The sequence below is a fragment of the Abramis brama genome (genome assembly GCF_963993115.1).
Source record: "Abramis brama genome assembly, chromosome: 8".
Classification (NCBI taxonomy): Eukaryota; Metazoa; Chordata; class Actinopteri; order Cypriniformes; family Leuciscidae; genus Abramis; species Abramis brama.
The window spans coordinates 43191267-43208110 of record NC_139970.1 but is presented as its reverse complement, the minus strand read 5'-3'; the positions used below and the strand labels follow the sequence as shown (position 1 = coordinate 43208110).

The 16844-nt window shown below is 39.0% G+C and overlaps 1 protein-coding gene across 1 annotated transcript in view; it reads right to left on the bottom strand.

Annotated features, from left to right (window-relative positions):
• Positions 1 to 6921: 6921 nt before the first annotated feature.
• LOC311088178 (E3 ubiquitin-protein ligase SH3RF3-like) overlaps positions 6922 to 16844 on the bottom strand; it is a 129552-nt gene continuing 119629 nt past the window's right edge. Inside the window, exons 7-10 of the mRNA XM_084121903.1 lie at positions 15991 to 16217; positions 12956 to 13233; positions 8725 to 9065; positions 6922 to 7643 (exon numbers count right to left, since the gene is read on the bottom strand). Of these exons, the coding sequence (XP_083978029.1) occupies positions 7475 to 7643; positions 8725 to 9065; positions 12956 to 13233; positions 15991 to 16217 (1015 nt within the window). The 3' untranslated portion in view covers positions 6922 to 7474. The remainder of the gene's footprint in view (positions 7644 to 8724; positions 9066 to 12955; positions 13234 to 15990; positions 16218 to 16844) is intronic.

Below are 16844 nucleotides of genomic sequence, written 5' to 3'. Positions count from 1 at the left end.
AAAACATGGAGAGCAGGAACAAACAGACAGGTCATGATTCGATTAGAGCGAAAGTCTTGCCATGGATGTTCGTCTGTGCATACGGTGAAAGAGCTGAGCAGAACCGGTCTGACTTATTCACATGTGCTCTATTGATGTTAAGGGGAACCGCCTAATCAATCTAAACATTATAAATGTGGTAAATAGCCAATATATTTAATGATGTACAGAACTTCTGCAGAGATCTTTCTGTGAGATTTGATCACGTTCTAGGACTAGAATCTGAACTATTCTGGTTTTCAATCCCAACTATTCTGGTTTTCAATCCCAATCCACTTAAAGGTGCAGTAAGCAATTTATGAGAAACGTCGAAATTGGATCGGACCGAGTGGTAAAACACACCTGTAGCCAATCAGCTGTAAGGGGCGTGTCCATACATTAGGGTGTTGGTACCTGTGGTGCATTAGTGTGGTTGTGAATTTGGGGGCGGAGCTATCAATATAGGGGCGTGGCCTTTTTGGGTAGGGGTGTGTTTGTTCTGGTGATTTCAAATATCAACAGCGTTTCTCAGAAATCGCTTACTGCACCTTTAATTCCAGTTCCTTAAAAGTTCACTGACATGTTTAAGCTTCACTTGGCTTCAATAACACTTTTTGTTTTTGTTTGTGAATCAGACTACACTCATGATTTTAAATAATCAGTTAATAGTCGGTTTGAAAAGCACGTAATCACCTCAATCGATCCAAATTAAATTTCGATTGGATTGGAAGGGGTGATGTAGACCTGAAATGTATGGAATTCCAAAGCTGCCAAAATAACTAATAAATAAATGCATAAATATTCAAAGAAATGTAAAAAAAAAAAAAAAAATAGAGAAATGTAAAAAAAAAATAGTCTTTATACTTTTATACATTTATTTATTTCCACATTCTGTATATGTATTTATGTCTACATTTATTCATTTCCACATTTCTTTGTCCGTATGCTAATGAGGGGGGCGTGTTTTACCTCAGACATCAGCAATCGAGCTCAGAGTGGCAGTGCTGAAGCTTTGAGGCCACAGTGACACCTTGTGGTGTGACCGAACGAAACGCAAGAGGTTTCTGGACATGAATGAGAGATGCGCAATATGGCCCAAATCTTATATCACGGTTTTAGTCATTTAAAATCACTAACTGTATGTATATTGGGTGACCATACATAGGCCACTCTTTATTCTCTTTATTTTATATATATATATATATATATATATATATATATATATCTCTACAGGGTGGGCCATTTATATGGATACACCGTAATAACATGGGAATGGTTGGTGATATTAAAGTCCTGTTTGTGGCACATTAGTATATGTGAGGGGGCAAACTCCTCAAGATGGGTGGTGTGTACTAATATATACTAATGTGCCACAAACAGGACTTTAATATCACCAACCATTCCCATGTTATTACGGTGTATCCATATAAATGGCCCACCCTGTAGATATATATGTATGTATGTATGTATGTATGTGTATATATATATATATATATATATATAAAATGTCTTGGCACACATGAACAGAAACCGCATCTTCAACAGATCTAATAACAGATACTTTGACATGGAAGCGAGTGAAATTATGCAGTATTAATAACATTTAATGTAAATGCGCTGGATGGTGCTGATAAGAACTTGTGTTTATTATCGATGAGACTCACACAAGCTCAGATCGTGGAAAGGAACAAGTGCACATTGATCAATGCATTTAAAACGTGAAGGTAAATTCAGCTCACATTCGTGTTTCCTAACTTTGCTTGCACAACATGTGACAGTTTGAATGCTTATAATAACCTTAATGCATATTCCAAAGATGCAGCTCTTAGATAATAAATTGGAATTATTCTGAATTAAAATCAAATAAAATGTTCTCATGTAAACGCAGCTAGTGAAACACTCATATCCTTCATTCAGATTGACATAAATGAGTTTATGCAAACATAACCTACCTAATGAAACAGCTGCTTCTCTGCAGATGGACAAACATGAGCACCACTGAAACAACACTAGCCCGCGGAGTAATTAGTCAAACAGTAATTAATCCAATTAGTGTTTACAATGATGAGTGGAATCGATTCCTTTCTGCTGTGACTGGATAATTGTTCTGTGGGATTCATTTAACTCTTCCCTTGCCATTGACGGACTTTTCCGGCAATCCGTGTTTTCACTGTTATACGGTAGGGGGCGCTATTACACATCTCCCGAAAGAGTGTATAACCTTATGGAAGCTTGTTTCGCCACAGAATAAAAAATAAAAAAAGGTAATTGCGACTTTTTATCTCACAATTCTGACTTTTTTTCCTTACAATTGTATGATATAAAGTCAGAATTACTTGATATAAAGTCGCAATTGTGTGTTATAAAGTCAGAATTACTTGATATAAAGTCGCAATTGTGTGTTATAAAGTCAGAATTGCATGATAAAGTTGCAATTGTGTGATATAAAGTCAGAATTGTGTGATATAAAGTCAGAATTGCTTGATATAAAGTCTCAATTGTGTGCTATAAATTTAGAATTGTGTTATAAAGTCAGAATTGTGAGATATAAAGTCGCAATTGTGTGTTATAACGTCAGAATTGTGTTATAAAGTCAGAATTGCGTGATATAAAGTCACAAGTGTGTGTTATAAAGTCAGAATTGTGTTATAAAGTCAGAATTGCGTGATATAAAGTCACAATTGTGTGTTCTAAAGTCAGAATTGTGTTATAACGTCAGAATTGCGTGATATAAAGTCACAATTGTGTGTTCTAAAGTCAGAATTGCGTGATAAAAAGTCGCAATTATCTTCAATATTTTATTCTGTGGCGGACACAAGCTTCCATAGAATCTCCGGATTAAAACACAGACGAAGAAGCAGAAACAAGTCATAGAAACACTGCTTATGCATGTAGTCTTTGATTTAAAAACAAAACTGTGATCTCAGCTTGTTGTTCAAATGTTGCTTTTTAAAATTAAATTTACCCACATTCAAATGTTGATAAAAACAGAATGCATGAAGCTAGAATTTTTTTTTTTTTCTTTTTTTAAGCTGAGACTCTGTTCTTTCTTTTGATTTATTGCATGTTCAGATATCCATACAACAAAAATATTCTTGAGGCCATGAAAATTTTGTGAAAATTATAAAAAAATGCTGGCCATCGCCAGCTGGTAACTTTAAAAAAAAAAAAAAAAACGCTGGCAGGGAAAGAGTTAAAGGTGCACATCATAATCACAATGATGATGCGATGTCTATAATAACTCCACGAACCCTGCTTTTAAATCAAAGGCATTTATTGCTAAAATGTACTTGACAAACAAACAAAAACAAACCACATTATCATCATAATCAGTATAAGACAATGTGAAAATGAAAACAATGTCAAATACCAGAGGAACAAGTTCTTGAGGAAATATTCCCCAACATCTCCACTCGAGCACCAATATCATATAAATATGTCAATCATATAGATCTGCTTCGTTCACGTGAAGTTCATGCGGAAACGCTCTCGTCAATCATTCTGCCGTCATTCATGATGCAATTCACACTCCTGTAAAAATAACATCACACGGGTCCGAGTTAAATAAAGACAGAACGATCATGTGAAGGAGAAGTATTCCTCTTTTCAGTGGTCATCATCTCATCTCCAACATGGAGACCAACGTGTGCTTGTCTTTTGGCGAGCAAAATGGCACTTGTGCCCGAAACTCCAGATGTGAAAAACACGGCACCATGATCAAATCCACAATGATTTGATATAAAAAGAGCACGACATATGAGCATGAGAGTAAAAACACTGTGGATGAATCGTCTTGTGCTTATGAAGAACGAGCGTACATACGCCGAATAATGCTGGAAAAGAAGGAATCCATGTGCTCATGACTCTTTAATATTGATGCTTTTCACCTCTACATTCAGAAATGTGTCATAAACTAACAACTGAAGTCAATTAAACTGGTCTTATATCCGAGTGAAACGCTTCTGGAACAAGAACAAATGTGGGCGGGGCTTGATTGTGTCTGTGGGGAATTGATTGGATGGTTGTGGTTTGCTATTGGCTGATCTCATGTGATTGACAGGTTGCCCCGCCCACATCATCAGAGAAGAGAAGAGATGCTGCGAGAGGAAGTTATTCTGATTCAAGATTACCAGGAACATGAATTTAAAACAATAATAATAAATCATTCAGAATAAACACTGCAACAAGAATTGTTTCCATTTTGATTTCATAGTGACTTTAAAAAACCGAACATAAGAACGTGTCACTGTGAGCGGCCCGAAACCTGCACTGGTTTAGCATGTAAAACACACACTAGTGGTTCTCTGTCAGGGTGGACGCACATAAATGAGCATTTTCATTTCAAGTGAGTGCAAACCTTCAGTAAATCACGGCAAAATAATGGATCCGGTTCCCAAGCAATGCATGAACTGATGATGCTGGTCGCAGTGTTATTGAGATGCTATTATCATTTTTATTTAGATTTAAAATTATTTTTTATTTTAATTTTAGTTAAAGTTTTAGTATTTTTGATGTGCTTTTGTCATTTTTGTACGTTTAAAAAAAAAAGCATTATTTTGATTTCAGTTTTAGTTAATTTAGTACATGACGTTAAACTAAATGAAACAAAATGAAAATTAACTAAATTAAAATTAGACTAAAGCTGAAATGAAATAAGTTTAAGTATTTATTTCAGTTAAATGTATTAATATTATAACATTTTATTTTATTTTATTTCAAGCAACAATTTTTTTTTTTTTTTAGTTTCAGTTATAATAATAATAACCCTGGTTAGTCACTTTGGATGAAAGCATCTGCCAAATGCATAAATGTAAATTTAACATTTACAGTAGTGGCCTTAAAGTGACATCTAGCAAAATTACTCTTCACCCTTTATTCAGATATTATTAAAAATGTGCTAAAGATTCAGTACGCATATTGTGTAGTTGTGCTTGGATTTTAAAAAGCAATGAAACATGACAAATTATGGACATCATTTTTGGCCAGACTGTCATATAAAGAAACTATGAACCCATTCAAAAACAAGACAGTCAATGTTTGCTTTTTCCTCTCAGCTTTTTGTGTTTCTATGCATTTGTTTTGAACGGTAAAATAAAACCTGTAACAGTAGTTTGCCTTTTTATCATTTTGTCAGATAAATACCTTAACCAAGTTTAGTTTTGCTCTTGCATCATATTTAAAATATATAAACGATTTCCTCATATTTTGATGGTTTAATTGATCTTGCAGGGTCATTAAAAACAAACGTCCCGTCCGAACATCACTTTTTGCCACTACTGTATTTTCCAGAGGAATTTAATAAGAATGACAATGACATTTTGTCTACACAAAATAACTGGCATCATTAATTTCGCTTCATTTGATGAAATTAAACGCGGCCTCCACAGTCGTGAGTCTGTTCTCCTGAGCGTCTCTAAAATAAAGATCTGAACTCAACAGGTCCGTTCGTGTCCTCTAATGTAGAGCAGCGTCTGACGGAGATCTGTCTTCATTCAAACACCTTAAAGCCAGAAACAGACTCTACACGAGGACAGGAACACTGACGCGTCAATGCATTTCAGTCACATGTCGTTCTCCGTGTTGCATATCGAGGACATGAATGGCTCAGAAATGTGAAGGAAACTCTCCTCAGTAACTCAACTGTTGGCATGCTAGTCTATTGGCTTCTGGAACAAGAACAAATGTGGGCGGGGCTTGATTGTGTCTGTGGGGAATTGATTGGATGGTTGTGGTTTGCTATTGGCTGATCTCATGTGATTGACAGGTTGCCCCGCCCTCGTCATCAGAGAAGAGAAGAGATGCTGCGAGAGGAACTTATTCTGAGTCAAGATTACCAGGAACATGAATTTAACACAATGATGTCCATTTTGATTTCATGGTGACTTTAAATGTTAAATATGACCAGAAACCTGCAGCACGCTGGCCAAACATGTTCGTGTACTCGTGTAAAGTCTGTTTCTGGCACATTGAGCACATGGAAAACTCGTGAAAATACTTCTTCAAACTCTATGGCGCTCAACACCTGCAGATTCAAAGCGGAGACGCTTCACATCAAACCTCCACAGAGACTCAGTCAACGAGACGATGATGAGGCAGTAAACCAGCACATGCACATCCCAGCATCCTCTGGGACACACAGAACCAGCATTTCAAATCAATAAGAAGAGTTTGTGCTTTCACAAAGAGCTTCACTGTAAACCAGCTGTCGTTATGAACCGTCCTGTGTGTGAAGCTCATCAGAACATGTCCGGATCATATTTCACAAAAAAAAAAAAAACATATGCATATATACATGTGTATATACACATATATACATATATATATACACGCACACACACACTGTGATCATTCAAAAGTTTGGGATTAGTATGTTTAAAAAATAAATAAAAATGTATACTTTTGTTCATCAAGCACGCATTGAATTGATCAAAAGTGGCAGTAAAGACATTTATAATGTTACAAAAGATTCTATTTCAAATAAAAGCTGTTCTTTTGAACTTTCTATTCGTCAAAGAATTCTGAAAAAGAAAATGTATCAAGGTTTCCACAAAAATATGAAGCAGCACGACTGTTTTCAACACTGATAATAATAAGAACGATTATTAATAATTGAGCACCAATGATAATTTAATAATTAAATTGCTAAGAATTATAGTAAAAAGTAATTATTCCAAACTTTTGACCAGTAGTGTGTGTGTGTGTGTGTGTATATATATATATATATATATATAAACAAATTTGAAATATACATTAAATTATATTATTGTGACATTATTTTCACTATTAAACAAACTGTAAATTCACAATTTTTTGGTTTAATTTCCAATTCTCAATCCTGTAATGCATTATTTTTCTTTTGAATGATCATAAAGGCACTACTATACTAATACTATAATGCTGTATTCATATTTACCATTTATATAATACATCATGAATTCATTTGCATTACAAAAATGAGAATCTAGTGGGGAAAATAATTATTTAAAAAAAAATGCTTTATGCCAAATAAAATGTTGATTTTGGTGTGAAATATGACAGGTTTGATGAGCTTCATCACTCACTACATTCATCGGATATCACTGGTGATTACATCCTCGATGTGTCGTTATCATTCAGATCTGCTGATTCAAGGAGGAAATAAAAGCGAGGATGAAGCAGGATCTGAGATGTGATCCCCACACACACACACACACACTCACACACACACACACACACACACACACACACACACACACACACACTCACACACACACACACACACACACACACACACACACTCACTCGCTCGCTCCTCCAGAAGAGCCACATCTATCATCTGAAAGGGCTTCCTAGCAGATGTATGAGGACGATGGCAGTAAAGATGCTCGTTCTTGTGTTGTTGTGCTCGTCTTCATGAGTGTGTGTGTTTCTCCGGGACGATCCCGTGATTCAGAGCTTGTCAGCTGGTGTTTGTCCTCTAGAAACTCTCCACGAAGCTGCCGGGGAACAGGCCCGTTCGGCCGGTGCGCTGAAGCGTTCCCTTGTACCAGCCGTCTTCTCGTTTCTTGTGCACGAACACGACGTCGCCCTCCTTCAGCTCGATCTCGGCCTCGCTCTGGGGCGGATACGGGACCAGCACACGAAACCTGACGGAGGACAAACACACGGTTATAACGGGGAACATTCACACGAAACCTGACGGAAGACAAACACACGGTTCTTCTGTTCAACAACAGCACAGTATCAAATCAGATTGACCTGCACTCCTCAGATTAATACCATATGGGCAATGTCTGATAACATCAAGCCATAAAACAATGATTTAATCAACTTCACAGTTCATATATTATGAGCGGGGCACATATTATTTAAGTGGTAATTCCACTTTTCAAATATTTTCTTCACTTTTATTGAAAATAAATGCCTTCCCGATCTGATATGTGATGGGAAAAGGGAGTTAGAACGAGTTCAGCAAAAGGCGAATTCGAACTCGAGTCGATTTGCGTCAAAACGATTCCGTAATTTTGTCTGGGCCAATCAGACGTCAGTGGGCGGAGTCAGTGTAAATATCGTCTGCCAACAAGGTAAATACACACCCCGTAATCTTTTCCCACTATAAAGACACGTCTGTGCGTTGAAAAGGTTCCCTTGATGATAGGTGTGTAACAATATATCGTGTCACAATATATCGCAATTTAAAAATGCAACAATATGTATCGTGGATAGTGATAATATGTGTTGTGTATAGTTCACCCAAAATAAAAAGTGAGTGGGGAAAAAAAATGCAAGTTTTCAGAGTTTTAGTGTCAGTACCACATTAAACTACTATAAATAATGTTGAATATAATGTATAATAATGCAATGGGGGAATATCTGAGTGGCCTGATAATGCCAAATGTCTGATGTTACCAGTAAAAACTGTCCTACATAATTTTAAATATATCTAGTCAGTGAAAGAGTTCAAGCATATTCGTCTAAAATAATTGTTTTCAGCTTCAGAATCATGAATATTGTTATTCTGGTGTCTCTATTGTCCTGTGCTTTGGGTTTCAGCACCAAGTCCAAAACTGTTCATTTACACACACAATGTAATATCAAATTTAGCATTTTAATCCAATCAATCAGTCTTGGAGTATCGCAATAATATCGTATCGTGATATGTGTCGAATCGTGACATGAGGGAATCGTTACACCCCTACTTGATGTTAAAGGCATGTGCTTGTTCACCTCTCTCGGGACAATGGCTTGGGTTCGGGCCGGACGGCCAGCGGTGAGGACGAGGAACAGGCCTGTCGTGTTGGCGGAGACACCGAGAAGTTGAGATCCAGCGAGCCACTCTTTCTGTGCAGCGGCTCCAGGCCCATGGCTCCCTGCATCTCGCTCTCCACGGGACAGGACCCGGCCCGCAGCTCCGGCGCCATGGCTCCCCGCACGGATGAGGAGGAGGAGGAGGAGGACGAGGAAGAGGAGGGGTCGTGTGTGGGAGAGACCGATGGGGGCGAGCGGGACTTCTTTTTGGCTGCGGCTCCGGACAGCAGCTTGAGGAGGCCACTGCTCTTCTTCTCCTTCTGTGGGACAAACACACACAGATAGAGGCGTTTTCACCACTTGTGGACGGAGTGCAGTCATAAAACTGGAATTTACAGTAGAAATGCCAGCGCTAAATATCAGCGACATGCAGAGTTCCTCAGGGGCTCGAATGTAAGATGTTGTGCCAGATGACGATTGGTCGGTGTATTATACATGACACACAGGCTTCAATGAATTATGTAATATTTTAAAATATGTGATATGTGGATTTTTAATTGAATCAACACACTACCTTTTATTATTTAAAAAAAAAAAGTTTAATGTTTATTTTTTTCCTGCTGTCGAGCCATATACACACTGAAAGAACCATAATTGGCTCGAGAGCATCGGTTCCCTGTGGGATACCTACGTTTACACTAGTGCATTTACATTTTTCAACTTGTACATTTTTCAACTTTTGCTACGGTTACGCCTGCCATCCACACACACACACACACACACTCCGGAGTTTTAGACCAAGGCCGAAGCAAGACACGCAACTGTTATCCAGAAAAATGAAAACAGACGACAACAGAATTTCTGGGGGAAAAAAAACATTTCATAGGGCCGCCTTATTGTAAAAATGATTCTTCATCATTATACAAGCAGAATCCAGAAAAATGTATTAAATTATCAAAACAGAATACAGAAAAATTAAAACTGAATTTGGGGGAAAAAACAACGGATTTCACTGGGTCGTGTTACAACAGCATCTGGAAGTGTTGCTGTAATCACGTGATCTTGTGAGTCTGCTGCTAACGGTAAGAACAGAGGGATATCGGAGTCATCCGTGTCTGTAATGGCTGTTCTGCGGTGACACATGCTGTGTGTGGGTGGAGAACACACTCATTCTGGGTTTGGTGGAGCTGATCCGAGCTAAACTCCCAACAGAGCAAATCCAAACCAGGCCACTAGGAGGCGTCTGAGATCCAGACTCTGACTGATGCCGAAAGAAGAAGAACTAGTCAACCTGCATCTTTTCTTCTCAGATTTTGGGTAGGAATGTGGTGTCAGACCCCTTTGTGTTCGTTCACACTGTTCCTTTTTGGATCTAGTCCAGTTCAGGGTTTGAAGGCTGATCCTATGGCCTCAATATTTGATCCAATTCACTTACATTTTATGTGCCTCACTAACCAAGATATTCATTTGTAAAGATTATTATTATTATTATTTTGTTAAATGAAACTGCTACAAATGCTGATAATTGAGCTTAACTCTGTTTATCTTTTACACAAAAAACATAACATTTTGTTGCAAGGCTACATCCATATTCTTGCACTAGATCACACACATTTATTTTGAATTGTTTTCCTTGAATCATGTTTTAATTGCAGAAGGCAATGGTAACGTCAGCATACAAACAAACAAACAAACAAACAAACAAAAACACACAATAGGACAAATACAATAAAAGAAAGATGAAATGAAATAAAGTGCTTTAAATTTTCCAGGTAAAGTAGATATGTCTAAAAGCAGCATTCAAGGAAAAAATGGAATAATCAAATGAAAAAGTAAAACTGCATATTCTTCACTGAATGAATAAAACTCTACTGATTCTTATATTAGGCTGCTGTCACTTTAAGAACTACAGTAATGCACGGATCCAATATACTGACACACATACATTTTTAGATGTTTACATTCACTTAAGACACTCGAGTGAGCCGAGAGTGGTTTGTGTTCAGACTGAGTGTTTTTAGCGAACCGTACCATAAGATGACATCGAAGCGCACTCCTGAGATGCTCTCGCTTCGCTTCGCTTTAAAGGGGTCTGAGATCGTTTGGAGTGTTCACATATGGGCCAAATATCACAATAACAGACACACACAGATCTGAATCTGAATAGAATCTGTTTCTCTCTAATGGAAGAAAAGATCCGCTAACCTTTCATCGCGACTCACTGCTAAATTAAACTGAACTATAGATCACACATGACTATTCACACAAACCCACTGATAATATGTACCCACTGTAATATTAATCATTCATTTAATATTTATGCTTGTGTGTTGCTGGGAGGTTGCTAGACGGTTGCTGGGGTGTTGCTAGGGCATTCCTAGGTGGTTGCTATGGCGTTCTGGGCGGGGTAGGTGGTTGATGGGGCCTTCTGGACGGTTGTTAGACAGTTGCTAGGGCATTCTAGGTGGTTGCCAGGCAGTTGCTGGGGGGTTCTGGTTGGTTACTAGGCTGTTGCATGGGGCATTCTGGGTGGTTGCTAGGTAGTTGCTGGTGCCTTTGCTGGGGGGTTTTGTGTGGTTACTAGGGTGGTTCTGGGTGGTGGTTTGCTAGGCGGTTGCTGGGGCAGTCTGGGTGGTTGAAAGGGCTTTCAGGGTGGTTGCCAGGGGGTTGCTGGGGGGTTCTGGGTGGTTGCTAGGCAGTTGCTGGGGCAATCTGGTTGGTTGCTAGGTGGTTGCTGGGGCATTAAAAATCCGACACGTGTCTGAACATGAGATCTGTTCATCAAGCCTGAAATGCTGACATCATGAGATCACATGTGCACGCCGGTTCCTTCCCACCTGTGCATGACTTGTGTGTCTCGTTGTCTTATTTTTAACCATGCGTGTGACTCTGAGCTAATTAACAGCCCATAATCAACATGCAGGAATGACTGAAACTCATGTTCATCACATGACCTCAGTGAAGTCTGTCTCTCATCTGCCAACAGAAAGACTGAGGAAATATTTATTTACAACTGTAAAAGTTTTTTTTGCTGATTTGCTTAGATCATTTATTAAATTAAATATTTATGCACTAAATATACTATTAAAGTAAACAGAGCAAATAATTTTGAACCTAAGTGGGTGAATTATGTGTATGATGTATATTACGATGTTATGATGAACGATATGCCTTTCTCCACTGATGTTCTGAGTTTTTCTAAGCATTTCTTAGGATACTGATTGTTATAAGGCTGCTGTTTGACTCTGAGATGGCGAACGGGAAAACTAGCAACACATTATTAGCTGTTTAACGTAGTCAAGCCAAAGGCTAATCATATTAATTACCGCTATGTGTTTGCAGTTGTAGAGAGCGAGCCTGTATAATTCACTCGTCCACTTCTTCTGAATCAGTTTCTGCTTCCAACATCTATGGCTGAACCACACCAGTATTTCCACTTTCCATTGTGCAGCGTTTACTACAGTAAAGAGTGGATCAGGTAATCCGAGCTGGTGTGAGTGAGTGGAGGCGGGGCTATTTTGCATATTCATGGTTCCATGTATACTAAATGAGGCAAGGGTGTCGAGTTACATTCAAGATATTTTAAGCTATTATAAACTTCAGAAATAAAGGGGAAACAAAGATTAATTTTCTGACCCCACTGGCAGACATTTTTTCTTGTTTTAAACAAAAACTCACTTAATTTTAAAACATTTTTAATGTCTTTAAAGTCTTGTAATATTCAAATATTTGACAAATTTATTTAGTCTTTTTTAGGCATTTATTGTCCCTCATGATAACTAGTACTAGAATATATTCATATACTAGTTATTTTGATAAACTTTGGGAACTAGTACTAGTATATATTCATATTCTAGTTGTATCCATATACTATGAAAACTAGTACTAGAATATATATTTATATACTATGATAACTAGTACTAGTTATATTCATATACTATGAAATACTATGATAACTAGTACTAGTTATATTCATATACTAGTACCAGTTATAATAGTATACAAGTTATCATAGTATATGAATATAACTAGTACTAGTTATCATAGTAATAATATAATAGTAATAATAATATTCATATACTAGTAATCATGAGGCACAATAAATGCATAATAAAAACCAAATTTCTGTCACAATAAATTTGATTTATTATTACCATGAATTTAAATATACTAATGAGCTTCTATGAATATGTTAATGAGCATGACTGACCTTCTCCACCTTCTTGTCCTGGAGTTTGTGAAGTCCGTGAGCGGAAGCGTCTCCTGCGCTCAGGTGAGCCGCGGTGACGTTGGGCGGTGTGATGGCGGAGGAGGCGGAGCTCATGAGGAGTCGAGCAGAGTTGGGGTTAGGAGAGAGCGGGTGCACCTGAGGGGTCGCCACCATCGACAGGGGTCGAGCGGGGGGGCGGGACGGGCTGGCCTGGGGTCGCAGAGGGGTCACGGACGCCGTGGGTCGCTCAGGGCTGCTGCTCGCCGGAGGACTGTGGACTGTTTCAATCATTTTAAATGCAATTAGTCATTTGTCACATATATGTATGTGCTCAGGGTTTGAAATTAACCTTTTCACTCACCGGCCAATTTGGCTACTAAATTTTTAAGTTACTGGCCAATTCAGAACTTCTACTAGCCAAATGAAAAAAAGGAGAAAAAAAAAAGAAGTAAAGCAGATTAACTACGTCACAGCTTATATATACATATGTAGGCTAATATATTATAAAATTGGGATTTCATACATTTATTTCTTATTCAAACAAAATCCTGTCATCCAGCCATCTCCTCCCTTCCTCTTTCATCCTCATCCTTTTCACCAAAAATGTATTTTAGGTGGACAGATCAATACAGTTCACAGAACATAAAAAATTAGGCCTTTAGGACGTTGGAAGATAATGTATTTTCTGTTAACCAAATGCTTTTTAATCTTCACTGTTGCTTCAATGCAAATGAACAAGCGTGCCGTTATTTGTTGCGTAGTGACGTGTGTGTTCAAGTAAGCCAGATATGAGCAGATTCTGCACAATATGCTGTATTTAATATATCAGGATGACTCATGATTCCAGTATTTCCGCAAAATCTGTGCAAATTTGTCTTACACGAAGTTCCCAGCAAAGTGAGTAAACATAATAAGTAACACGCCAAATTGGCTCTTTGGCAAAAAATTGGCAAATTGGCTCAAAAAATCTATTATACTGGATTTCACAGCCCCACCACTGTTGATTTTACACGCATTTGGCAGGTGTTAATTTCAAACCCTGTGTGTGCTGTATTGTTTTTAAAAAAGAAATGTTTATTGGTTTTTAACAGAAAATAGAACAAAAACAAGAATATTACACAGTGATTTTAGTGTCTCGTCTCTGCATGTGTTCTGTGTTCGGGTCGACTATAACATGCATTTGAAAAGCGCTTACAGTCCAGCTGTTGTTAAAAGAGAAACTTTAATGAAGAAATTAATGTTGCAGTTGTACTGTAAAAAAAATTATTATTATTGGGGTTTTTTGTGCTTATTTATTACATATTTATTACATTATATATATTAAATATTACATATAATTTACAAATATAAAAATAATACATTTTAATATATATATATGCATATGTGTATTAAATAAAATAAGAAATAAAAAGAAAAACAACAAAAATAATAGTAATTTTTTTCATACTGATCATTTTAGTCTCACTGATATACAATCACAAATTTTTTGGTCAAATTGTGCAGCCCATAAAACAAGCACAGCAAAACTGGAGCTTGTAAAAAAATGCATTTTAAATTGATTGCATTTGGATTTTCCCCCCCAAGTCACGCATCACTATTTTGACCAGTCCTGAGTGTGTCGTCATGTGATCAGATGATGTCACAGAAGGTCTGATTTGCAGTGAGACGGTGTCCCGTCCCGCCGTTCTGCGCCGCTTCACAAGCTTCGCTCCTCGAAGTTCAAGAACTGCCGAGAATGCAACCCGGCAATTACTGCCAACGCAGGTGCAAGGCATTCATTACAACAGACGTCTTATCTGAGCTGTAAAATGCTTTAACAAGCTCCTTTACCAGCTAATGCGTCTTCAGTGAGCGCCGATCTGACCTGAATAGATTACAGAGCGCATCACGTTCACACGCTTCATTGGCGCTGAGCTGACACGCGGGAAAAACTCTGTGTGTGTGTGTGTGTGTGTGTGTGTGTGTGTGTGTGTGTGTGTGTGTGTGTGAAGACAGATAACACTGCAGAAAGCTTCAGTAATGACAAACAATATGCACTGCTACAGTATATTCAGACACTAGCTTTTATTAATATTTTGAATTAGTCATTTTAATTTGAGTTAGAAATTTTGTTGTCAATTTTATTTGTTTTTTAAGATGTCTACATAGTTTTTGTTAATTTTTTATTTCAGTTTATAGGGCACCTATTATGCTAAATTCACTTTTACATGGTGTTTGAACATAAATGTGTGTTGGCAGTGTGTGAACACAACCACCCTATAGTGATAAAAATCCACCCAGTGTTTTTTTTTAATCCCCATAAATCATAAGCACTGTCTCAGATCAAGCTGTTCTCAGATTCAGGGCAATGTGACGTACTTTTGCACAAGCCCCTCCCACAACTGTTGACTGACACTGCTGTATTAGCATAGACCCGCCCTGAGTGAGCTGAACACAGGCCCCGCCCCCGACTGTTGATGGACACTGCAGTATTAGCATAGCCCCGCCCTGAGTGAGCTGAACACAGGCCCCGCCCCCGACTGTTGACGGACACTGCAGTATTAGCATAGCCCTGCCCTGAGTGAGCTGAACACAGGCCCCGCCCCCGACTGCTGACTGACACTGCAGTATTAGCATAGCCCTGCCCTGAGTGAGCTGAACACAGGCCCCGCCCCCGACTGTTGACTGACACTGCAGTATTAGCATAGCCCTGCCCTGAGTGAGCTGAACACAGGCCCCGCCCCTGACTGTTGACTGACACTGCAGTATTAGCATAGCCCTGCCCTGAGTGAGCTGAACACAAGCCCCGCCCACGACTGTTGACTGACACTGCAGTATTAGCATAGCCCTGCCCTGAGTGAGCTGAACACAGGCCCCGCCCCTGACTGTTGACTGACACTGCAGTATTAGCATAGCCCCGCCCTGAGTGAGCTGAACACAAGCCCCGCCCACGACTGTTGACTGACACTGCAGTATTAGCATAGCCCTGCCCTGAGTGAGCTGAACACAACTCAGACTTTCTAATCACTTTTTTCAGTTTTCTGCTGGCGACTCACCGAGCTGCATGGCGGAGCGTGCTTGATTGACAGTTTGCTGACTGGACAAGCGCAGACAGTTCTTCATGTGTGGAGACGACGGGCTGGAGAGCGGCGAGCCGGAGCGAGACGCCGAGGACATCAGGACGGGACTCGAGGGGCCGGCGGAGCCCGGGGATCCAGGAGCCACCTTCGCCTGAGCCGATCCTGGGAGACACGGCCGCGTCTGACCGACCGCAAACGGGGCCCTGAGGACACACAATCACAAAACATGAGGACACACAATCACAAAACATGAGGACACACAATCACAAAACATGAGGACACACAATCACAGAACATGAGGACACACAATCACAAAACATGAGGACACACAATCACAAAACATGAGGACACACAATCACAGAACATGAGGACACACAATCACAAAACATGAGGACACACAATCACAAAACATGAGGACACACAATCACAGAACATGAGGACACACAATCACAGAACATGAGGACACACAATCACAAAACATGAGGACACACAATCACAAAACATGAGGACACACAATCACAGAACATGAGGACACACAATCACAAAACATGAGGACACACAATCACAAAACATGAGGACACACAATCACAAAACATGAGGACACACAATCACAAAACATGAGGACACACAATCACAAAACATGAGGACACACAATCACAGAACATGAGGACACACAATCACAAAACATGAGGACACACAATCACAAAACATGAGGACACACAATCACAAAACATGAGGACACACAATCACAAAACATGCCGACACAATGAGCGCTAATGTAACACAGAAGTCAGAGTCTCGGATGTGTATTGACCGCTAGTCTAGATGAT